Source organism: Vicugna pacos, chromosome 8, assembly GCF_048564905.1.
Source record: "Vicugna pacos chromosome 8, VicPac4, whole genome shotgun sequence".
NCBI lineage: Eukaryota > Metazoa > Chordata > Mammalia > Artiodactyla > Camelidae > Vicugna > Vicugna pacos.
The window spans coordinates 597,042-622,863 of NC_132994.1; the positions used below are offsets into that span (position 1 = coordinate 597,042).

Here is a 25,822-nt window from a genome sequence, read left to right on the forward strand (position 1 = left end):
GTGAGGCTAGAATGAGAGCATGCTGGGAGATGTCCAGGTATGTGGTCAGGGATACTAGGGGAAGATGGGGTGAGCAGCATACAGCTTCAGTGACGCTGTCCTCAGTTCTGGCAGGAACGACCCTCTGCCTTTGCCACCCTGATGATGACATTCCATCGTGCACAGAAGAGGTTGCAGAAGAAGACAAATATCCTGTAGGGGAGGGAACTCCCCCACTCAGCTGGAGGCCTCCGAACTTAGACAGGAGGGGACTTGCTCCTTCATCCTGCCTTCTGTTGTCACATTGCCTGAAATCCTCCTTTAAGATGACCAGCGGGAGGATCTGGAAGAGCTTGTGCAGGATGGATTTTGGGGTGGAAAAGGGGACAATGATCAAATACCACATGATTTGTCAAAGGCAGACCTTTGGAGGTGATTATGGGTCTGGTATTCTTGGAGGTTATTAAGGGTCCGAGACTGCTCCATGAGGAACCCCTGGGGTGGGGCCCAGAGCTGAGGGTGAGAAGTTTTCAGGGGAGGGTCCGCAGGGGAACCTGAGAGCAGAGGCTCATCCCACCCCCTCCCGATGGCACAAGATGTCCTCTTAGCACAGTCCTCACTGACCTGATGGTGCTGGACACGGTGATGGAGGATTATCTAAGGAGAGTGAACTTGGGAGCTAGGCAGAGGGGACCAGGATTGAGGCTTGGAAAAAGCCCCAAGCTGTCAGCACTTGGCAAACTTCCTCTCAGGAGAGCCTCACAGCCACCCCTGTGGGCTGGAACATCATGAGAGTGTTAGGGATGAGTGAAAGGAGGCTCCGTGTGAGACACTGACCCCAGTTCCCAGGGCTGGTGAAGCAGCAGAGCTTCCTGACTGCAAAGCTGCAGGAGGTTTTGTCTGACCTGGACTCAGCCTCTGCCCCAGGTGATATCCATGGGGCAAGAGTGCAGTGGGGGCCTCCCCATGTCTACCAACACGGAAGAGATCAGCTAGCCTCTTCCTGCCTGAAGGCTCAGACTCCTGGAGAATCAGCAAAGAGGGCTGTGCTACAAGGTCCCTGAGACTCAGCCCACATGTCACACTCTGGGGACAAGGCTCGGCCTAGGTCCACGCCCTGTTTGCTGTGCATCCTGGCCCCTTTGTGAAACCTGGTGGCAGTGAGCCTAGGGGGCTAGGACTGACTGGAGGGCTCCTTCTTGTCTGTCTGTCTGTCTGTCTTCTAAGGAAATGAGATTAACAGCCAGAAACAGAACAAGGTGAGCAGCTGTATCTCTCCCTGAGGAAGAGGGCATAAGAATGGAAATCAGAAGAACCCCTTGGGAGAAAACTCCTTGGCTCCATCCCCTGAATCTTACATTTGCTGGGAGAATTTGATAACAGAAGGGTGGGAGACCCAACCAGCTGATGGGTAAGGGAAAGGGCATGGCATCAAGGAGAGCTTCCTGGAGGAGGGGCTCTTTATTCCATCTCTGAGAACAGGTAGGGCCTGGATGAAATTGTAGGGAGGAAGGGTTCCCAAGTGAGCAAAGACGCAGGACCAATCCCCTGCCTCACTCTTCACCCCCTTACATCATCCACTACGCAGGCCCTGTCTGCATCCTCTCCCTCCCTTTGGTCCCAGAAATACAAAATCATGGCAGAGATCATATTGCTCCAGGTAGCTGCAGAAAATTACAGCCTAGAGCCCAAGGAGCAATTTGGTGTCTGGTTCTGGGACATGGAGCGGCTCAATGAGAATGAGAGGTGAGGCCAGGCAGGAGACAGGAGAAGGCAGCGGTGGACTCTTCCTGCCAGCCAGTCCAGAGAGCCTGAGCCCACATGTGCCTGGTCAGCCCCACACCTGGTTGGCGACCACTTGGACACCCAGACTCCAGCTGCTGGGCAGACACTGTGAGGGATACCTGACATGTGATGGATACCACTCCCTCCCATAACTACATCCAGTCCTGCTGGCTGGAGCCCCGGTCACAGCTGGGCAGCAGGACACTCAAGGCCAAGACGAACAGGCCACCATCAAAACCAGGAGCAAGCGTGTGTCCAGGAGCAGCGTGGTCTCCACTGTGGCAGGGACATGGCAGGAGCACCTGAAGTCAGCTAGCTCCCCCTCCCTGACACCTCATTCTGAGGCTCATTTACCTATTTGGAAAGGCAATATTTATTGTCTTCATAGTACAGTGAGATTTGAATGTTGTTATATTAAAACTGTTTAATTTACGGACTGGAAGTTGTGGGGTGTTTTTTTCCTGTGCTAATTCAAATGATGTGCAGACCCTGACATTCCTCTTAGAATTAAAATTAACAGGTGCTACAGGACTGTTAAACAGTTCGCGACATGGGTCAAGGACTGGGTGTCACTTCCTTTCACTGAAAAAAACACTGTGCCAACAGTTTCCTTCATAAACTTGTAAGAAATCTCTCTCTATATCTAATATGTGAACAAGTCTTTATGTGCAGGTGGAAAGAGCTTCAGTTCCTTACGCTGTTAAAGCCCTGGGCTGAGCCCAGCTTCTAAGGAGCCTTAGAAACACCAGTGCTAAACAGTTCAACGCGTGGACCACACGTGGGCACAACTGCTTTTTACTGAAAGACTGCAGTCCCCAGATTTCTTTCATTAGCTAATAACTGCGTCTGTAGGTGCCCTACGTGGGACAAGTGTTTATGTGCAGCGGGAAAGACTTCCGCATCCATTCGCTGTCGGAACACTGGGAGTGCTGCAACTGCGAAGGAGTCTCAGCAACACCACTGTTGCGGGTCTGTTAAACAGCACTGCCTAGGGCTCCCACTGACTAGGAACGCTGTGCCAACAATTATTTCATGTAGCTTGTATGTATGTATGTGTATATATATGTGTGTGTATATATGTATAAAGAGTAAAAGATGTATCTTTATAATATATATATATATAAAATAAGGGAACAAGCCTTTCCACGCAGACAAAAAGGATTTCACATTTCTCACTGTTAGAACTCTGGCCTTTACTCAGCTTCTAAGTAGCTTTAGAAACACTAGTGTTAAAGGTCTGTGAAACAATTCAAAAATGCATGAGTCACACATATAACTTGCTTTCACTAAATGAACACTGTTCCAAAATCTTCTTTCATATGACTTATAATAAGTATTTATATATGTAATATGAAACAAGAATTTACATGCAATCAAAAAGTCACATCCATTCACTGTGAGAAAACTGGCCTTAACCCAGCTTGCCGTATTCTTAGGAAAGCTGTAGTTGCAGGCTCCTTACACAGTTCAGCTTGTGACTCACTCACTGAGTATAACCACCTTCCACTAAAGAACATCTTGTTAGAACTTCTTTCACACAGCTTGTAGTAAGCGTCTGCATACACCTGTTGTAGGAGCAAGTCTTTATATGCAGCCAGAAGGGGTTTCATATCCACTGGCTTTTAGAACACTGGGCACAGTGCAGCTTCAAATAAGCCTTAGCAACACTAGGACTGCAGGTCTGTTAAACAGCTTCACTACACGTATCCCTCATTGGAAATAACTTCCAACGATACGGAAAGAAGTCATTCCTTGCAGATGGAAAGTAAAGTACATGCTTTTCCAGTTAGAAAAGTAGCTTTGGGAAGCTTCTAAGTAACCTTAGAAACACTCTTCCTACAGGCCTGTTACATGATTCACTACACGCGTGACTCACTGTCCTAATTCCTATCGCTGAAAGAACAGTGTGCCTGAAATTTCTTTCACGTGACTTGTAAGATATATATATATATAAAGAGTTTCATTCAGACTTAAGGCTTTCAAATAGATTTGATTAGAATGCTGTGCTTAAAACACCTTGTATGTAGGCTTAGAGTCACCAGTGCTGAGGGTCTGTCACACAACTTAGCTACATACATGACCACTGTGTATAACTTTCTGTCACTAGAACGACTCTGTGCCTAACATTTCTGTCATATAGTAGCAAGCCTTCACTGGTAGCAAACTTCTGTATATATCTAATATAGGAGCAAGTCTAAATCTGTGAATGTGAAGGCTTTGACATCTATTCATTGTTAAAGTTAAGTTTTTCAAAATCAAAATAGACTTAGAAACACTAGAGTTACAGGTCTGTTAATTCACTACATGCATCTCACATTGGATATCATCTCCTTACTTACAGAGAAAGAACACTGTTCCTAAAATTTCTTCAATACAGCTTGTAATAAACTTATAAACAAAGCTAATATGGGAAAAATGATTTCCTTGTGGATGGAAAATATTTACATCCTTTCCCTGTGAGAAAACGGCTTTCACATCATATACTTAGCCTTAGAAACACTCAAGCTGCTGGTTTGTTAATATTTCGTGTAAAGACTTGTTCCCCATTAGATTGATACAGACTTTTCTAACAAGTGATATGAAAGAAATTCTAGAAAAGTGTCCTTTTAGTAAAAGGAAGTTAAACTCAGTAAGTCATGCATCTAGTGAATTGTGCAACATATCTCAAGAGCTAGTTTTTAAGGCTACCTTGAAACAGGGAAAAGGCTAGGCTTTAAAGAGTAAAAGGTGCATCTTTCTTTTCCTTTGGTAACTATTTTTCCCTCTAGTTTTTAATAGAAATTTCTTAAAGCTACATGAAGGTAATTTTGGACACCGTATTCTTTCTGTGAAAGGAAGTTATACACAGCAAGTCATACTTACAGTGAATTGTATAACAGACTTGTGACACTGCTGTTCTTAATGCTGCTGCGCAGCTGCAAAGTGCCCAGCTTCCAAACAAGGAAAGGTGTACTACCTTCCGACTGCATGTAAAGATTTGTTCCCAGTCACATTCACTTAGGGTTTTTCTTTTTATATTTATTACCATAAGTTATTATTTTTATTTTTAACACCTTTATTGTGGTATGATTCCTATATGGTAAACTACACATATAGCAAATGTACAATTTGATGAATTTTGATAGATGTATACATCAACAAAACCACCACCACAATCAAGATAACTAGCATTTCCATCACTTCCCAAGAGGTGCAAACTTTGAATTCCCAATTTATTTCTTCCCACCGTCCCCTACTTCCTGGTAACCATAAGTTTGTTCTCTATGTCTGTGAGTCTGTTTCTGTTCTGTAGGTAAAGTTCATTTCTGTCCTTTTTTCTTAGATTCCCCATATAAGTGATATCATATGGTATTTTTCTTTCTCTTTCTGACTTACTTCACTTAGAATGACTATCTCCAGGTCCATCTATGTTGCTGAAAATGGCATTATTTTATCCTTTTTAAATGTTGAGTAATATTCCATTGTGTGTATGTATATGTATATGTGTATCTGTATATATACACCACATCTTCTTTATCCAGTCAACTGTCGATGGACATTTGGGTTGTTTCCATGTCTTGGCTATTGTATGTAGTGCTGCTGTGAACACTGGGGTGCATGTGTCTTTTTGAAATCTATTTTCCTCCAGATCTATGCCCAGGAGTGGGATTGTTGGATCATATGGTAAGTCTACTTTTAGTTTTTTGAGGAATCTACTTACTGTTCTCCATACTGGCTGCACCAATTTACACTCCCACCAACAGTGTAGGAGGATTCATTTTTCTCCACAGTCTCTCCAGCATTTATCCTCTGTGGAATTTTTAATAATGGCCATTCTGACTGGTGTAAGATGCTACTTCACTGTAGTTTTGTTTTACATTTCTCTAACAATTAGTGGTGATGAGCATCTTTCCATGTGTTTTTTGGCCATATGGATGTCTTTTTTGTAGAGCTGTCTATCTTCTTGGGTCTTCCTCCCATTTTTTCATTGGGTTGCTTGTTTTTTATATTAAGCTCTATGAGCTCTTTGTATATTTTGGAAAATAGCTGCTTGTCAGTCACATTATTTGCAAATATTTTCTCCCATTCTATAAGTTGTCTTTTTGTTTTGTTGATGGCATCTTTAGCTGTGCAAAACTTTTAGGTTTAATTAGATCCTATTTGATCATTTTGCTTTTATTTCCATTCCTCCAGGAGTTGGTTCAAAAAAATATTGCTGTGATTTATGTCAAAGACTGTTCTCCCCATGTTTTCCTCTAGGAGTTTCATAGTCTCTTATTTAGGTCTTTAATCCATTTTGAGTTTATTTTTATATATGGTGTTAGAAAATGTTCTAATTTCAGTCTTTTACAAGTACCTGTCCAGTTTTTCGAGCACCACTTATTGAAGAGACTGTCTTGTCCCCATTATATGTTCTTGCCCCCACTGTTGTAAATTAATTGATCATAAGTGCATGGGTATATTTCTTGACTTTCTATCCTGTTCCACTCACTGATCCATGTGTCTGTTTCTGTGCCAGTACCATACTACTTTGATTACTGTAACTCTATAGTATAGTCCACATTAACAAATTAAAAAATAAAAACCATATGATCACCTCAATAGTTGCAGAAAAAGCTTTTGATAAAATTCAATACCCATTTATGATAAAAACTCTCACCAAAGCGGGTATAGAGGAAACATATCTCAACATAATAAAAGCTATTCATGACAAACCTACAGCCAGCACAGTACTCAACAGTGAAAAACTGAAAACCTTCCAACTAAAATCTTGTTCACTCTCACCACTTCTATTCAACATTGTCCTGGAAGTCTTAGCCACAGCAATCAGGCAAGAAAAAGAAACAAAAGGGATCCAGATTGGAAAAGAAGAGGTAAAATTGTCACTATTTGCAGATGACATGATACTGTATATAGAAAACCCTAAAAGGTCCACACAAAAACTACTAGAAATAATCGAAGAATTCAGCAAGGTATCAGGATACAAGATTAATGTACAAAAATCAATTGCATTTCTTCACACTAATGATGAATCAACAGGAAGATAAAGTAAAGAAACAGTCCCTTTTAAAATAGCACCCAAAATAATAAGATATCTAGGAATAAATCTAACCAAGGAGGTGAAAGACTTTATACATGGAGAACTACAAGACACTGATTAAGGAAGTTAGAGAAGACTTAATAAAATGGAAAGATATCCCATGCTCCTGGGTTGGAAGAATCAATTTTGTTAAAATGGTCACACTGCCCAAGGCAATCTACAGATTTAATGCAATCCCCATCAAATTACCCAGGACATATTTCACCAAACTAGAACAAATCATAATAAAATTTGTGTGGAATCACAAAAGACCCAGAATTGCCAAAGCATTACTGAAGAAAAAGAACAAAGCTGAAGGAATAACCCTCCCAGACTTCAGACAATACTATAGAGCTAAGTAATCAAAACAGTATGGTACTGATACAAAAACAGACATAATGGATCAATGGAACCAAACAGAGAGCCCAGAAATGAATCCACAAAGTTTTGGCCAATTAATCTTTGACAGAAGAGGCAAGAATATCCAGTGGAATAAAGACAGTCTCTTCAGCACATGGTGTTGGGAAAACTGGACAGCTGCATGTAAATCAGTGAAGCTAGAATACTCCTTCACACCATACACAAAACTGAAGTCAAAATGGCTTAAAGACTTAAACTTAAGACAAGACACAATAAAATTTCTAGAAGAAAATATAGGCAGAACATTATCTCACATACCTGTCAGCAATGTTCTCCTTGGGCAGTTTACCCAAGCAATAGAAATAAAAGCAAGAATAAACAAATGGGACCTAATTAAACTTACAAGCTTTTGCACAGCAAAGGAAACCATAAGTAAAACAAAACAACAACATTCAGAATGGGAGAAAATATTTGCAAATTATGCAACTGACAAAGGAGTAATTTCCAGAATATATAAACACCTTATAAAACTTAGTAACAAAAAAACAAACAACCCAATCCAAAAATGGGCAGAAGACCTAAACAAGCAATTTCCCAATGAAGACATATGAATGACCAGTAGGCACATGAAAAAATGCTCAATATTCCTAACTATCAGAGAAATGCAAGTCAAAACTACAATGAGGTATCACCTCACACCAATCAGAAGGGCCATCATTCAAAAGTCCACAAATGATAAATCCTGGAGAGGGTGTGGAGAAAAGGGAACCCTCCTACACTGCTGGTGGGAATGTAGTTTAGTGTAGCCACTATGGAAAACAGTATGGAGATTCCTCAAAAAACTAAAAATAGACTTAGCATATGATCCCGCAATTTTACTCTTGGGCATATACCTGGAGGGAACTCTAATTTGAAAAGATACATGCACCCAAATGTTCATAGCAGCACTACATACAAGAGCCAAGGCATAGAAGCAAACTAAATGTCCATTCACAGATGATTGGATAAAAAAGTTGCCGTATATTTATACAACAGAATACTACTCAGCCATAAAAAATAATAAAATGATGCCATTTGCAGCAACATGGATGGACCTAGAGATCGTCATTCTAAGTGAAGTAAGCCAGAAAGAGAAAGAAAAATACCACATGGTATCACTCATATATGGAATCTAAAACAAAAAAGATAAAAAGAGGACAGTAATGAACTCATCTCCAAAACACAGACTCACAGACATTATAAACAATTTTATGGTTTCCAAGGGAAAGAAGGGTGGGAAAGGATAATTTGGGAGTTTGAGATTTGCAATTGTTAGCCACTATATATATATATAAATAGATTAAAAAAATGAATTTCTTCTGTATAGCACAGGGAAGTATATTCTATATATTGTAATAACTTTTAATGAAAAAGAATAAGAAAATGAATATATGTATGTTTAAGCATGACTAAGACATTGTGCTGTGCACCAGAAACTGACACATTGTTACTGACTATACTTCAATTAAAAAAGAAAAATAAATAAAAACAAAAAGCACTTGTAAACGTAAAAATAAATCTGATCATTCTTTTTTACTTTAGACACTAAGGAATAATAATTTCTGATTACCTCATAAAAATTTACTTGGCACGTGTTTCCTGATGGTCTCAGAAAGAAATTTAGCACTTTGTAAGATTTATTTAATTTGTATATTTTGGAGGTTTTACATAGTCTGATTCATTTCCATAAACCTTCAAATAAGTAACAAATTAGAACTAGATATTTTAAATCATTTGTTTCATAGTTTATTAAATACTAAACATTTCTTCTTTAGTCACTTTCAGATGTTTTATTCCAAAATGCATCGTAGAGTAATCCAGAATTTTAAAAACCTACATTAATTTCAGGCATCACATAATGCAACTAATATTTCCATGGTTTCCTATTTCTAATGGCTTTTGAATATACCCTTCAGTATTAGTAATACTAATGCTTTATTCTTCCAATCCTCCTCTCTCCTCTCCCCTCTAATATTGAGCCTGTACTTAATATCTGCCAGCCTAAATATATTCAAATGTAAGTCAGGTGATTGGAAATCATTTCTGTTGTTACTATTTTTAATACATTGTTTATTTTGAAGTATAATTGACCTACAACACTATTTTAGTTCTTGGTACACAACATAGTGATTCAGTACTTTCATGCATTTTTAAATGATCATCATGATAAGTACAGTTACGTTATGTCACCACACAAAGGTATGATGCAGGTATTGCTATATGTCCCACACTGTACATTTCATACTCATGACTCAATTATTCTGCAACTGGAAGTTTGTATCTCTTAATCCCCCTCGCCTATTTCTCTCCTCCTCCCACGCCTCCTCACCTTTGGCAATCACCTGTTTGTTTTCTGTATCTATGACTCTGTTTCTGTTTAGTTATGTTTGTAGATTTGTTTTGTTTTGTTATATTTCACATAGAAATTTAACCATACAATATTTGTCTTGTCTGATTTATTTCACTTAGCATGATGCCCACCAGGTCCATCTATGTCATCACAAATGACAAGATTTAATTCTTTTCTTTGTCTGAGTAATATCCTGTTGTATATATATGCCACATCTTCTTTATCTATTTATTTATCAATGGGCATTTAGGTTGCTTCCATATCTTGGCTTTTGCAAATAATGCTGCAGTGAACATAGGGGTGTATATATCTTTCCAAATTCGTGTTTTTGTTTTCTTTGGATGAATACAGGAGTGGAATTGCTGGATAATATGGTAGTTCTTAATTTCGTGAGGACTCTCCAACCTGTTTTCCACAGTGACTGCACCAATTTACCTTCCCACTTACACTGCATGCATGAAGTTTCCCTTTTCTCACATCCTTGCCAACACTTATAATTTGTCTTTTTGATAATAACCATTCTGACAAGGGTGAGGTGACATCTCATTGTGGTTTTGATATGAATTCTCCTGATGATTAGTAATGAATCAGCTGATAATACTGATCTTAAAAGGAAAAACTCTTAAAAAAAAAAAGGAAAAGAAAAAACTGTTTCATTGTGTGCCAGGTTCTCAGCTGATTCCCTTTTCACTTTAATTTACACTTTCTCCCTTCAGGTAAGTTGCTTTTTTAAAAAAAAATCAGTACACTTTCTTATGTGTTATTCCTTCAGCACCACAGAGGAGTGGCAAATCTTTTGTGCTCTCAGTGAATACAAGACTACTTCTTGCCAGAGAAGATTTCTGAAGGTGGGACAAAATAATTTCAGTTTAAATTCCAAAGACCGTTAGGGATTTCAACCAGGTATTTTTATGTTCAAAAAATTGTAAAACTGTTCCTGGCTTGAATTACTATTCTTCTCTGAGAAAAGTTCTGAATGTAATATAAATACTGAGAGAGCATGGCATTCCTTTTTGATGAGATTTCCTGGCCTGGGTAGAGTTGCTGGCAGAGAGCTGTTACCTGCACAATCGCACATCTGGTTTGCCGAGATTTGTTTGTAATCAAACAGGTTGACTAAAACTCAGTGATACTACCTTAAATAACCAAAAAGAAAAGATACAATTATTTAGCCATCTAACAAAAGCACCTAACTTGTTGGTTCCCAGAAGCCTTAAAGTTGAAATATAACCTGCAGCGTCCTTTTCAGTGACTTGGCTGGAACTCTGTAGTGAATGGTGTTTTGGAGCTCAGCTCAGGGACCATGAGTCTCAAAAAGTGGGGCCTGAATTCAGGTCCCAATTTTCTCCATACTTAACTTCTCTGAGACTTACATCTCTTCCTATTAAAATAATGGGCATAACATTCTCATGAAATTGTAGAGAGCATCAAATAAGGCAGTGGGTGAGAAAGCACCAGCAGGAGGTATGCTCTGTACAAGGAGCTTCATAAGCCTGTATAAATCTACATCTAATACAATCATTCCTGTTCTTTTGATTAAAGAGAACTCCCTGCCTTTCTCCCCTCCTTCCCCCTCATCAAAGTATCTTGCTCTTTGCGCATCCTTTTATAAACTGTTTTCAGTCATGATTACTTTTTGCAAATTCTAGCTAGTTTAAGCAGAAAAAGAATGTATTCAAGGATATAAGCTAAATCACAAAATCTGGAAGGGTCAGAAAATTAGGTTTGGAAGCTTCCCCTGACCGCTCCAGAGAGGCCCTCAGCCACTCCCGGTGGCAACAGTACCTCCAGGGCCCCAGGATGCTGCCAATGGGACTCTTGTCAGTGCTGCCTCCCTCAGGCTTACCCAGAGTGGAGGGCACTAAGGTTGAATAATTGCATCTAATTGGCAGTCTTTGTACCATAATTGCAAGAGAAACTGGAAAGGTGAGGTTCTGACTCTACCTTGGAAGACAGGAGACAAAAGGAGGGGAATTTCACAAACATAAGAAAGCCATTGAAGGGTTCCCTATGGCCAAAAGTCATGACCAATCCATGCTAAGCTCTGTTTTTTTATGATTCCCCATTGAGCTGGTCAAATTGGGTTTACTCATGAGTTTCTAGAAACAGAGGAATCTGAAGAAGTTTAATGGCAGAAATTTTAGGGCCAATAACAAACCACGAATCACTGATTCACTTAGCTGTCCCCATCTCTATTTCTCACTCCCTCTGGGTATGTGCATGTGTGTGACAGTACCATACTGTACAAAGATAGAACTGTGTTATGTTTATAACATATGAGTTGACTGAACAGTCAATTGATTGATTGGCTAAATAGTTACTGAATTCTGGAACATCTACAAAGAATAAAAAAAAATATAAATATGAACCAGACCTGTGCTCTTCATTCTTGGAATTCACATCCTAACTAGAAAATCTGTCATGTAATCTACTAATTACAGGCAACGTAAGAAGAGCTTTAACAGAGAAGATGCCAGGCACGGTGGACACAGGCGATGCTCAGAGATACAGGTTTTACCATCTGCAATTGGAAACCCAAGATTAAATGTGTTGCCCCATAATACTTGTATCACAAACACATTGGTAGGCTGTTTTGTTAAACGAGTGACTGAAGATAAGTCAATAGACTGTTGTGTGTTGCTGATAAGTTCAGACTTTGCTGTGTGCTCTCAATTTACATTTATATTAAGATTCTTAAATCTTTCATTGCCTTCAAATTATCCTTTCATGCTTCATTGTTATTCAATTACTATAAAATGAAATTTTGAATTGTAAATTGTTCTGGAAAATGGAAACTTCTCACTATGATACTAATATTTTCTTCTCTAGTCTCAAAACATTATAGTCTTTAATTTACATTTCTTATGTATACTCATTTAATAGCCAGCTTTAAATTTAGTAATCACATTTCCCCCTAATCTTTGATTAGAACAATTACAGTAAATGAAAATAAGGGTGAAATTTCATGAAGAAATTTGTAAAACACCCCTTTCAAGTCACAAAGCAGACTTCTAAGTAGTTATTTTCAGTATTAGGGCTACAAAAAATTCTTTTTGTTCAGCTTAAGATACACAGATCCAAAGCCCATTCATTGTCTGCTCATCTTTGTCTTGATCTCTTCTAGTACTATGAGCCCCAGCAGAAGGCTTATCACATAAAAGCTGTCTAATAAATGCTGTTGAATGACTGTCTGGCCCTCTTATCTAGACTAGGAAGGTGGAAATATGAGAAAGTCTCCTCAAAAATATAAAGCCTTTTACAGATGATCACAAAAGAGACAGACAATTGAACTTTTATGCCTACTCCATTTTTTCCTTAGCTCTGAACTCTCTTAGCCAATGTTTATTTTTGGTTTGCTTTAAAAAGAAAAACATATACACCAGCACACACCAAAGCAGAATCTCCGTGAAGACTGACAAGCCAACTTATGTTATAAGCTGATTGGTAACACATGGCTGAGTATTTTCTGTCAACTCACTACTGTATACTGAACATTAAAGATAATGTTCCCAGTTACATGATTTCTGTAAACTGCCTTCCTGACTATTATATATTTTAAAATTATGCTAATATAATGTACAAGGAAAAAAATAAAGGCAACAAACACCTTTGATTAGCAGAGCTCTATAGCATCTGTTACCCACTGTGGTAAAAGCAAGCCAAAGCACTAGACATGTTTCACGAAGCCCCATGAACCATGGAAGACGTTGGCTGACTGAAAGAAAAATGCACAAGGTTGAGAGCTGTGAGTTTAAGTTTTCTAGGGTCTTACTGAAGACTATAGTCTGGGAGCTAGCCTCTCACACCGCTGCTCTCAAGCAGTAGGGGAGGAGTCAGTATATACATGATTTTTGGCTAAGGAATATGTGCAGCCAAGCATGCATCTCAGCAGAAGACTTCTGCTGGCCACAATGAACAGGGTGACTAATGATTTTAGGGCTTTTCTGTGTATGGGAAGATGCAAGAATCTGGGTTCACTAAAACTCTTCCTGGGATACACGTCTAACTACTTAAAGCCTGTATTTCCAAAGCCCACGGTGCCTCATCCTGGTTTTCATCCTGAGTTCCTTTCAGGAGGCGCTGTAGGTTGGTGATTGCAGTGGCTGCTGACCTGATCCTTGTGGAGCTGGAGGATGGGCAACAGTATTTTTTGTAGGTCTACACAGCTCTGGCAGGGTGGGTGACAATACATTTTTTTTTGCATGTGTGAACCCCTCTAATTCAGATTCTCTTTAGAAGTAGGAAGGTTGAGGAAGTGGTTTTTCACTGGTTCTTTTATCATTATTCATTCATCTCAGAATCCCTCAAATGTCATACACACACACACACACACACACACACATGCAAGCAAGAAAGGAGAGTTAACAAAGCCCAAACCACTGTCCTTAAAGGAGGTGGTAGTAAGACTCCGAATGTAGGCAAACCATGCTCTGCTCCACAAAGCAGAGCTTCTGCCTGTTTCTACCCTTTGTGTGAGTCCATTCCCAAAGGGGCATCACGCCAGCCACAGTACCTGTAGGTCAGCTAGCAGGGAGGGTAAAGACAGAAAGATGGGGAAAGGACAGGGAACAGAGAACCCCTAGTTTAAGGAAGTTTCCCAGAGCTTCCATACAACATTTCACATTTCTTTGGCCTGAACCCAATACCGCGACCACACTCAGCCACAATGAAAACTCAGAACTGTCATTTTATTTTTTTATGGTGTGTTCCCAGCTGAGACATTTCCCTGTCATCACTGAGAACAGAGGAGAGAGTGAAGACGGGAAGATAAGCGGCAAGCTCGTCCCCAGGCTCCTTCCCGGGGTCTCATTCTCAGCAGTGTCAGTGTAGACTCCTTTCCTGTTCCACCCACCCCATGCTCCTTTCTCTCTACATCTTAATTCACTCAAAAGTCCTATCCTTACATATCCAAACACACTTCTGCTGCTCAGAGGAAAGAGCGGGGAGCAATTAGCAGAGGACAGGCTGACTTTCACTAGTAAAGCTCCTGAGTACTCTGGATTTGAACAGGAGGATGTGAGCCACATTCTGATCTTCTGTGTGTGTGTGTGTGTTTGCTGTCTAAATTTAGACTACAGTCCATCTTAATCGAACGTAGAATCTCCTATTTGCTCCTAAGCATTGGAATAGGGTTTTCATTTACCAGTAAGTGGATTTTGAATTTCCTCCCCCAAAGAAGCTAAACTTTCCTGATAGTTACAATATTGTCTCATTCAAACATCTGGGACATTTAACATTCTCTGGAGAGATATCAACCTCTGTGGGCAGGAGAATCAGTAATTTAAGTACCATTTTAGCTGGAAACATTGCCCTGGCTATCAAGATATTTGTCCTCACACCCCGCAAAGCACGAAAGGTATCTTTGAAATCTCCAGTCTGAGAGAGCGAAGCAGAGCGCCCACGCACCCTCTGCGTACCCACTGACTCTGGGTTTCATGGATTGGGTTTCCATGTGAGACACTGTTTAAACATTTTCACTACTTTAAATATTTGACCTTATTGTTCCCAGCTCAAAGTCTATTTCTTGTGGATTTGTTTCTTGCAGACATCATTCCTTGAAGTTGTTAGGCCTTTCAGGAATAAGAAGAGACATATGTGGAAACTTCTGCTAACTTGTCATCATGATATATTTTTGTTAAAGCTATTTAACTCATTTAGAAAGAATGCAATGGTAATTGCAAAATAGATCCTCAATATGCCTTAATTAGTGAGATGATATTAGCAAGTATTTTTTCCCTGACACTCACACCCTATGTGTATAATTGAAATTATTTCTTCAGCTTCTTTTTTCAGTCATTTAAAATTTTCTAATTCTTAAGCCTTTTTATTATGTGAATATATTTATTGCCCCCCCCCAAACCTGAATATTTCTGTCTAGGCCGATATACGCGAGGCAATGACCACTGACCGACAAGACCTGGTTAAGTTTGCACATCACAGCTGCACCACAACTTTATTGTTTGTTTCTGTCATCAGAATCCGCTCAGCAGCCCCACTTCATCTGTTAAATATTCCATGGGGACTAAAAAGAGAGCGTGTATGTGTAGTCTTGTTGTTACAAAAATCCAGTATTTTCTTTCCAGTAGATCAGCTAGGTAAGTCACTATCACATTGCTAAAGGAATGGTTAATGTCTCCACTCTAAATAAAGTACTCTAAGAATTTATTTCTCTCAGCATCTGTTTCTTCATTTTCCAACTCATATTTCTTCATGGCAACAAAATACCGAATAAAAGTTTCTCCTAGAGCCTGTCTCAGGCATTGATCTTCCTCCAGGGCCATGAGGGCATCTTCCAGTTTCAAAGGGATCTCAGAAGGTTTTGGTTGATGGAGGTCTGTGCTGTCCTCTGGACCAGCGAACACACCATCAGTGCTCTGAAGTCCGTCCAAGCCTGCAGCAACAGTGGCGGCCAGCACGAGGTAAGGATTTGCCGTGGCTGAGCCCAGTTTGTTTTCTATCCTGGTGCCCTTCTCACCATGACACTTGATATTAAAAGCACAGCTGTTGTCGTTGTACCCCCACGTGGTGGGCACACTCTCCTTCTGCTCTCTACTCTCCTTGGAATAGCGCTTCCGACAGCTGACAGCGGGAGCCATCAAGCAGCTGAGAGCAGCTGAGTGCTTCAAGAGTCCTGCCAACCATTTCTCCCCCGTGATCGTGAGCTGCTCAATCCCAGAACTGCTACAGAACATGTTTTTCTTCCCATCAAGATCCCAGAGACTATGAGACAAAATTCCTGAGTTGCAGAATCCAGTCTCAATGAAAAAGCTGGCGATGTAATTGTATTTCCTTGCCACCTCTTTGACACCTGTTCTGAGGGTAAATGCGTTATCAGCTGAACTGATGCCAAATTCCGGCAGAAAACAGATTTCCATCTGGCCCGGTCTGGTAGAGGAGGAAAAGCTCTCAACATTGGCTCCAGTGTGATACAAACCATCAACAAGTTCCTGAATGAAGGGCTGGTCATGATTATTCAGCAGTGTGGAAGCAGGAAGAGATATGGTCTTGGAATTGATAATTTCAGGCACACCAAAAATGCAAAAATCATAGATGAAGGCAGAGAACAGGGAAAAACCAAAGTCCTGCAGCTGGCTCAGCTGCCTCTTTGCAATATGCCTTGGAGAGGTCAGCAGAGGCTCGCCAGTCACAGTGAACGTGTCACATATCACCCTTGCCGTTCTCTCTGCCCATGGCAAAACTCTAAAGGTCGATAACTCTGGCATCAGGACTATGTCACTGTTAAAACATGTTGCTCTTATGTGATCTACTTCATTGTCCTTAGGACTTGGTATCAATTCAAGATAACCTCGTGGCATGTAAACACCATGGATCACTTTTTCCTAAAGAAGTTAAAGAATAGAGCAATCAGGTTTTGAAATGTGAAAACAAAGAGATGGAGGAGGTTGACTGGATAAAGAAGTTGTACTAAATTTACACAATGGAATACTATTCAGTCATAAAAATGACAACATAATGCCATTTGCAGCAACATGGATGTCCCCAGAGAATGTCATTCTAAGTGAAGGAAGCCGGAAAGAGAAAGAAAAATACCATATGAGATCACTCAAATGTGGAATCAAAAAAAAAAAGAAGACAAATGAACTTAAATACAAAACAGATACAGACTCACAGGCATAGAATACAAACTTGTAGTGACCAGGGGGAGGGAAGAGGGAAGGGACAGGCTGGGAGTTTGAGATTTAAAGATACTGACAGGTATATATAGAATAGATAAACAAGTTTATACTGTATAGCTCGGGGAAATATATTCAAGATCTTGTAGTAGCTCACAGTAAAAAAGAGTATGAAAATGAATATATGTATACTTATGTATGACTGAAAAATTGTGCTGTATGCCAGAAATTGACATAACATTGTAAACTGATTATAACTGAATTAAAAATAAATAAATTTTAAAAAATGTTTTTAAATAGAGGAGGGGGAGCAGTAGGAGAGCCTTCCTAATGAGAAAAAGATGTTTAACATCTGTTGGTTGACACTAGCTTAATATCAGATAAATTTTACATCATTTAAAATAAAAACCCTGAAGGTAATTTATAAACACATCTAAATAGTCAGCCTTGAAGGCTTTATGTGCTCATAGATTTGAAAACAGCAGTCATAAATAAAAGGTATAATGATAAAGAAAATGTCTTCATAGCTAATAACAAAGGTAAAGTGTCATGGAATTACTTGAAATGTCATAACCAAAAAGACTTTTAAAAGCACTTTTATCATACAACATAGTTGCTAATACTCAAGGCTTTATTCTGGCTTATTCCATTGTAATCCCCATTGTTAACTGACTCTCCAAAGTCTACGGTCAAAAATGCTCATTCCTTCTCGGAGAGCTGGCTGTGGTCACATGTAGGACACACAGGGCAGAGGGGCCGGGTCTTCTGACCACAGCCCTTCCCTCTTTATTCACCTTTACCGCCCACTAAAGAAACACAACCTCACAGACTCGCAGAGTCCCAGAAACCTTGCCCATGCATGTGGACCTTTTTCTCCAAAGTTATAGTCTCCAAAATGTTACAGCCTTCGAGTCAGCATGACCTGGGTGTCTCCAAACCTAACTTTCAGCCCAAGCTCTTGTATTAATTGCCTGTGTGAAGTTGGGCAGGTCACTGAACTATCGGCCTCAGCTTCCACGCCTGTGAAATAAAAGTGCTGGACTAGGTGGCTGCTGGGACACTTTCCAGCCATATACCTCTCGGGGTCAATGGATTTGGTTTTTTATTTAACTTTTGCTATGTGCCAGACAGCAAGAAATTAATAAGGTTATACATTTGAACAGATAAATTTAAAAATTTCTAGAAATTGTGTAATAAGAACATCAATAAGGTTTCATGTGTTGAAGTTTACATTAATGGGTGGAGAAAAAGCTGACTATAAAGTTTGGTTCCCATAATGTTAGGGACATCGTGATGTTAATAAAACACTAACATTCTGCAAGCCAAATTGGCTTGGGTACCAAAGAGGGGATGGTGCTAGCAGAAGCAATCTACTGACCCACTCTTTTGCATTTGGCAGTGAACCACCACACTTCACTTCCCACCATCTCTACACATTTCAAATGCCATATTACCTGCCTGACCCAAGTCTGCTTTTGCCAGTAACTAAGTCGCATAAGTAAAGCACTATTCAGTGCCTGCTCAATTTTTCAACTCACTCAAGGACCTGTATATATAAACTTTGTGTCCTTTGTGTGTGGGTATGTGTGTGTGTGTGTGTATGTGTATGTGCAGGCAGATCTAAAGAATTTTTCAGTAACAAATTTGCCTTTTGGAATTTTTTAAAAAGCATTTTGAAGATGCCCAGTTTTTCCCAATGTAAAGCTAATGAGAAGAATTACAATATGATATTGAATTAGTAAGTAATATATATTTAAGAAATAATCTTAGAGGAGGCTTAATTTTTATACTTTTGTGTGTAATACTGCCTGATGTTCCTTCCCAAGAAATGATGCTTTAGTAACACAGTAAATCATTTATTAACCCATGCCATAAGCTGAAAAAAACCTCAGAAAGTCTCAAAAAATATCCAAAGATACAATATTCCTTGATCTTACTGTTCTTGAGAACTTAATAACATTCATTAAGTCATCCAACAACAATAGGGTATTTTCTTATCAGAATTCGAAGCTGAAAGGGGTATGCTTTTTACTCAGCAAATTCTATTTAATCTTTTTTTTTTTCCTTTTACATTTGCTTCTGAGTCTTCTGTAATTTTCTCATATAAAACAAACTATAATCTTCATAATTACAGTAAGAGAAAAAAGATAATTCTGTGGAGTGAAATTATTCAAGGCAGAAGGACTAAAATTACCAATGAGTCTTAATTAGTTTTGTATTCCTATTGGGTCAATGAATTGATGTTTGGGAGCTGAAAATACATGCTCAGCTCCTTGGGGAACAATAATGTGTTTGGGGAGGGACAAGGGAAGAAATAAGAGAAATGACTGACTTTCAGCTTGAATTGCCATATAGATTATGATAAAATAAGAAAGAGTATTAAGGACCATTTGCTTGCTAACAGTCATGAAATTACATCCAATCTTAACTCTACTCGCAGAACTCACTTGGAAAAAGTGTGCGGGGATGCTCTTAGACCTGGACACACCGTGGAGGTCTGTTGCCTCAAATCGCACAAACTGAAGGTGATTTTTGGCCATCTCCTGTTTGATGTGCTTCATTCTAGAGGAGAGTTGAGGTGCAGTAGGCATTTGGGTGCTGTCACTGGAGTTATCTGGAAAATAAAAAATTGTCTAAATCATTAGATCATGATGGACTGAGAAACCAAAGGAGGCCAGAGAACAGTGAATTACTCATTACAATCAAAAGCGTCATATTTTTGTGCCATTGGCTTAGAGTTGGAAATCTTACCCTTCTTACTCTGCCTTTACCATAGTCCCAAGAACACTGTCTCTAAACAGCCTAGTCCACGCTTGGGACTAGGTGAAATTAATACTATTTGCATAAGTATGTAACAATATCATGTGTAAGTACTTACTGAAAATGCCTTTGCTTATGGAAATTAGAATATATTTGAATAACCAGACAGCTTTGGCACCATATAAGGCTCTATATAGATGACTATCATTGAAAAGACTTCAAGCTTCTTGAACTAACTGGTGTCACCTAAATTAAAAGCTCCTGCATGATTAATGGCAAAATTATTTGTTTGTTTTTGTTTATTGTCCGTGGGTTTGCTTTTTTGTTTTCTGTTTTGTTTTGTTTGCCAAAAGGGCTTTATACCTTTAGAGTGGCATCTGAATCTAAGACATCTACATCTCTTTGTCAAATTGTAAATTTGCATAAGTGAGCAAAGAAAAGTATTTTTCAAGGATGAGAGTGTAGGGGATGAAAAACCTAGACCGAAAGCCCAATTTTAAAAGTTAGAAAACTAAAAATAAATGTTCATGTCTTTTAAGATAGCCAAAAATCGAAAACTGCAGAATTAGAAGAGATTTTGGAGATAAATTATAATTTAAGCAACTCATCAGCATGAGTACCAGAGAAGTATAATGGGGTTTCCTGAATCACGCTTTCAGTCCATTGCCAAAACTGAAACTAGAATCCAGACCCTTTGATTCCCCATGGGTAGCTCATTACCACAAAATGACTGAATATATCTAGAGCATACAGAAGAACCGGGCACACAGGACACATCATCAATGTTCGCTACTGTCTGAACTTTTAGGAGAGGAAGCAGATGGTAGTGATTCAGCACAAGCACTGAAGCTCATCTCTCTCCCTCCAAATCCTGCCTTTGCCTTGGTAACTTTCTTATCTCGGCTATCTTATGTGCCTCAGCTTTCTCACTGACGCAGTATTACCTACTTCACAGGCTTGTGATGATAATTAAACAGTTATTTAACAGTTCCTGGAAGACAGTAAGCACCATCTCAATGCTTCTTAAATGCACAAGGTGAGCACAATTACTCTAACCCTGTAACGGCACCATGATCGTGTCTGAATCTAAACACCCACTGATCTGTCACATCACTGACGTTGAGCAGCTGGAAGTTTAAAGTGATGTCTGAGATATGATTAGACTTTAAAAACATACAGATTTAACAGTTTAAAAACATAGAGTAAGTAGATTTTAAGTACATGAAGCATGTGGAAAACAAATTACTGGTTCTACCTATGCAAACATGTTAGAGATGCTGTCCCGTCACTGATACGCTCACTGACACATGCTGCTCTGAGGATCCAAGGCTTTATAACCACCTTCCATTTAGACAAACAACTAAGCTGTCGCAACCACAGTGTTTCACCCTAAATTAGCAGTTGCCCTCTTCCCAACCTATTCTGAAGTATTGGGTGTTCTGCCCAAGATGAATAACTCTCCTTAAAGAAAATAAAATGTATAGGCATTTCAAAATATAGACATTTTCAGATAATCTTTTAAACACAATAAGCAATCACATGTAAGCTATAAATACATTAACAACATGAAAAATCAGAGACATCTCCTATTAAAGGAATAAAGTTGTTTTATTGGTTCACCAATAATAAGGTCATAGGTAATCATATTAGTTCTTTGCCTTATCTGTATCTTCTAAAGTGTCTGCAATGTGTGATTTTGAAACAAGGAAAATGTTTATCCACTCAAATTATATATGTATTGGTTGCCACACACTATTTATGTATCCAGGAAACTGTAAGAAAAAGCCCTGCCCTTAGAGAGCTTTATATTATTGAGCGAGGGAACGATAGACAGTAAACATGCCATCAGATGTAAAGGTGAGATCATTTACCATAATGAAAGTGCTGGGGAAAAAAACCCAATCACCTGAAGTACCAGTTCTATGAGAGTTTATCACAAGGTGGACAGGTCCAACCACAGGTTATTCTAAGATGACCAAATTGCACTACGGCTGGACAGCAAACGTATATGTTAGTTTGCTCAGGCTCCCGTAATGAATGCCGCAGACCAGGAGGCTTAGACAGAAATTTACTTTCTTACAGCTCTGGAGGGTGGAAGTCCAAGATCAAGGTGCCAGCAGGTTGGTTCCTTCAGAAGGCCTCTCTCCTGGGCTTGTGGATGGCCACCTTCTTCACACGGCCTTCCTTCCGTGTGCGTGTGTTTCGTGATCTCCTCTTCTTACAGGGACACCAGTCATGTTGGCTTAGGGCCCACCCTACAGAACTCATTCAACATTAAGTACCTCTTTTAAAACTGCATCTCTAAACATAGTTGTATTGTGAGGTACTAGGGGATTAGGACTTCAACATACCAATTTTGAGGAGACACAATTCAGGCCATCATACATCAACCAGTTTCCATTTTCTTCAGGGCCCTTATTGCCGTCTGCCGCACTACAGTTACATGTTCACCGCCCGTCTTCCCCACTTGCGTGTCAGCTCTCCAGGAGAGGAGTGCTTACTTACTTACTTACTGACCGCTGAGTCCTCAGTACCCGTAGCAGTACAGCTATGTCATAGACATGACTCACTATTCCTTTAATAATTCAATAATTAATTAAGGCATCCTGTGTGACTTGACCTCGTCTAATTAAAAAGTAAAAACTGGCATCACATATGTTGCTATGTATCCTAAGTATTGATTTTCATTTAAAAGTTCAATTTGTCACCAAGTATGAGGACCTTATCCAATTCTAACTTCATTTTTAAGGTACCAACTAATCTGAATTGTCTGAATTTCTTTTCTTCAAATAAATCACACTTGGTAGCTGCAAGTGGACCTTTTGGCCAGCCCTCCCCAGATGCGCGGGAACAGCAGGCAGGCAGCTGGCAGTTCAGGGCTCACTTGCTGTTCTGACACTTGACTCCTGGGAGATGCTCTCCATTCCTATCCCCTCAGAGCTCTAATAAATTAAATCAATGTGCTTTTATAGAGAAGGTTCTACTGCTGTGAGCGTTTAGGGGGAAAAATACAAAAACATAAAAAAAATCCAAGCAAGCATTGAGGCTCTCTAGCCAGCAAAGGCCTTGGGGAGACATCCGTGTTCAGTGACAGTGAGGGCACATTTCAGTTACAGAGAGTGAGCTTTGGTCACTTACAAAGGCAGGTGGAATGGACGTCTGGGCTCTCAGAAAACTCATTTCAGAAAAGGAAAGGTTCCTGAGAGTCCACGTTCAGCCACAGAGCACGTGCCTGGGATGGGCTGCACGCCCCTCTCCTTCATCTTCCTGGCCGCTCTGAGAGCCGCCCTGTGACCACAGATGGGTTGCCCCACCCTTTGGCCACATCACACTAACTCAGCAGCGCTGGAAAGCTCAGGTGTCAGAATAGCCTGGTATAAAAGCCGGGGCAGAAACAAAACCAATAAAAAGTGGGTGTGGGGGAAGATTTCTTTGGAAAAAAAATATTATTTTTTAAAATTCAGAGTAGCTATTGCAGAGAAGAAAATACCATGTTGAAATTCCTTACATTTATTTTGGGGGTTGCTTTTTATATTTATTTTGAAATTACGTATTGGCGGTTTGTTTGGAGTTTTAAACTTTTTGATACTTCAGGCCTGTGGAAAACTTAATCTAGCCCCGGGCCAAAGAGGGAGATTCTGAGTTAACCAAGTTGAGTCAATGAATAGTTGTACCCATCCTCCTAGCCGTAGTCAACTGGTACAAAGTGAGCTCATGACACAGTTCCTTCCTCAAGGTATTTTGACATGAGACTAAAAAGCGGTAAATTTCGTTTCTCTTTTCTGGCTGAAACTATACAAAACAAAGGCCAAAAACTATGGAGAAGCCAATGTGATCAGGAGATGTTTTCTCATTAGTCTTCCCAGTGTTTGGAACCTTGTTTGAATGAGTTGACACTTAGATAACAGAAAATTTTATATAAAAGTCTTGAGTTCAATCTTCTCTTGAAAAAACTAGATTTGGCAACGCTGGGTAGATATTCCTTCACAGTAACCACTGGCCGGAACTCTGAGGTGGCCTCAAATGGGGAATGCATCTTCTAATTCATGGGTTGACAAATGTTTTCTGTAGAGGGTCAGATAGTAAATACTTGCAGCTTTGCAAGTCCATATGGTCTTCTGTTGTAATGATGCAACTCTGCCATCATAGCACAAAAGCAGCCACCGAAGATCCACAAACTTTATTTACTAAGACTGGCCAGAAAGCTGAACTTGGCCCCTGGCCATAGTTTATCATCCTCTGCTCTAGTTCCCACATGGCCAGCACTCACCACTTTCTTACACCAGCTCACCTCGCTCATCGGTATTACCTGCCCAGCCCCTGTGGCATCTGTATGGAGAGTCCCTGATGCCTGGAGGCTGTCAGTGCTGTGCTCTTCACGTCATGGAGAAATTCATGAAGCCAAAGCACAGAGAAACGTAAAGAGATAAGAGATGGTGTGAATTCTCCCCACAAAGATATTCACACCGTGAAGCCTAGAACCTGTAGAGTCTGTTGAGCTGCAGGGCAAAAGGGACGTTGCAGACGTGATTAAGGTTATGGACCTTAAAGCAAGGATACTGTCTTGGATTATTCAGGCTAGTCCTTAAGAGCAGAGAACCTTCTCCAGCTGTAGGCAGAAAAGAGGTGTGGAAGAAGGGAATTCAGAGAGATTCCAAACACAAGAAGGATTTGAGGCACTGCCGGCTCTGAGACAGAACAAGAGGCTTTGAAGAGCTAAGTTAGCAGCCAGCAAAGAAACAGAAATATCAGCTCTACAACTGAAAAAATCCCTGAAGTCTCCCAACAATCTGAATGAACTTGGAAGCGAATTGTTCCCTAGAGTCTCCAGCTAAGAATGGAGATGGCCAACACCTTGATTTTGGCCTTGCCGTACTTGAAGCAGAGAAATCAGCCAGACTTCTGACATACAGCACTGTGAGATAACGAGTTGTGTTCTTGATGCTAAATTTGTGGTACTGTGTTACGGGGGCAATGGAAAACTAATATACCTGGAGTCCCAGTCGTGTTCAGTCTTGGGCTCCACCTCCTCCTTAGGCCCTGTGTGTGCTACAGAATTTCACCTTGCCCAGAGACAGCTCTGGCCTTTCCCCTTGGCCCTGGGAGGTCACCGCTAAGCCCTTGGGTCGTCCTGTCTGACAAGAGTCCTGTGTCTTTGTTTTCCTTGCGCCGCTGGCCACACTAGAAAATCTAGCAAAGCCATTTATTATCAAGTCATGGGGCAACAACTTGACCCTAGTGGGGGCTGGAGATTGAGGTCATCCCTGGGGCCAGCTGACTGTGGAGCTCCAACAGACTCCTCACAACGAGGCTCGGGTGAGCTTCCCTGGTTGGCAGCACTCCACTTATATTGTCACATGTCATTGCCAGGAAAATCATGCTGTCCAGGACTTCACTGGGAAAGGACAAGAGGGAGATCCATGCTTAGAATTTTCATGGACTCTTCATCATGAATCTCTTCCCTCGATTGACTTTAATCTGTATTTTTCCCTTGCAATAAACCAAAGCCTTAAGGATAATGGCATTCAGCGAGTTCTGTGAGTCCCTGTAGCCAATTTATCAGAACTAAGGTTAGTCTTAGGGAACTCCCAGTCCTGAAATTGGTGTCAGAAGCGAAGGTAGCCTAGTGAACATCGTACCTCTAACTTCACACTCTACTATATTTCTACCTTTCCAAACCTTGTTTATTGAATCTTTTTATCATGAGTTCCCTTGTGGAATTAAATAACTTTTTAAACTGGTTTCTATCACTTGGATCCCAGAGACTTTTAACCAATACCCTCATAGGCCAAAATAGCTGTATCAACTACTGATAACTCAGAAATTTAGAACAACAGAACTTCACTCTTAGAAAAG

At 40.1% G+C, this 25,822-nt stretch overlaps 1 protein-coding gene and 1 pseudogene across 2 annotated transcripts in view; both read right to left on the reverse strand.

Annotated features, from left to right (window-relative positions):
• Positions 1–25,822, reverse strand: part of LOC116279086 (otoferlin-like) — a 445,501-nt pseudogene that overhangs the window by 175,339 nt on the left and 244,340 nt on the right.
• Positions 15,494–25,822, reverse strand: part of LGSN (lengsin, lens protein with glutamine synthetase domain) — a 28,451-nt gene continuing 18,122 nt past the window's right edge. Inside the window, exons 3-5 of one of the 2 annotated variants that reach the window (XM_072965460.1) lie at positions 19,654–19,820; positions 16,714–16,912; positions 15,713–16,292 (exon numbers count right to left, since the gene is read on the reverse strand). In XM_072965460.1, coding sequence (XP_072821561.1) covers positions 16,195–16,292; positions 16,714–16,912; positions 19,654–19,820 — 464 coding nt within the window. In that variant the 3' untranslated portion in view covers positions 15,713–16,194. Of the gene's footprint in view, positions 16,913–19,653; positions 19,821–25,822 lie in introns of both variants that reach the window. The other variant, XM_031674863.2, reaches the window with a different exon arrangement.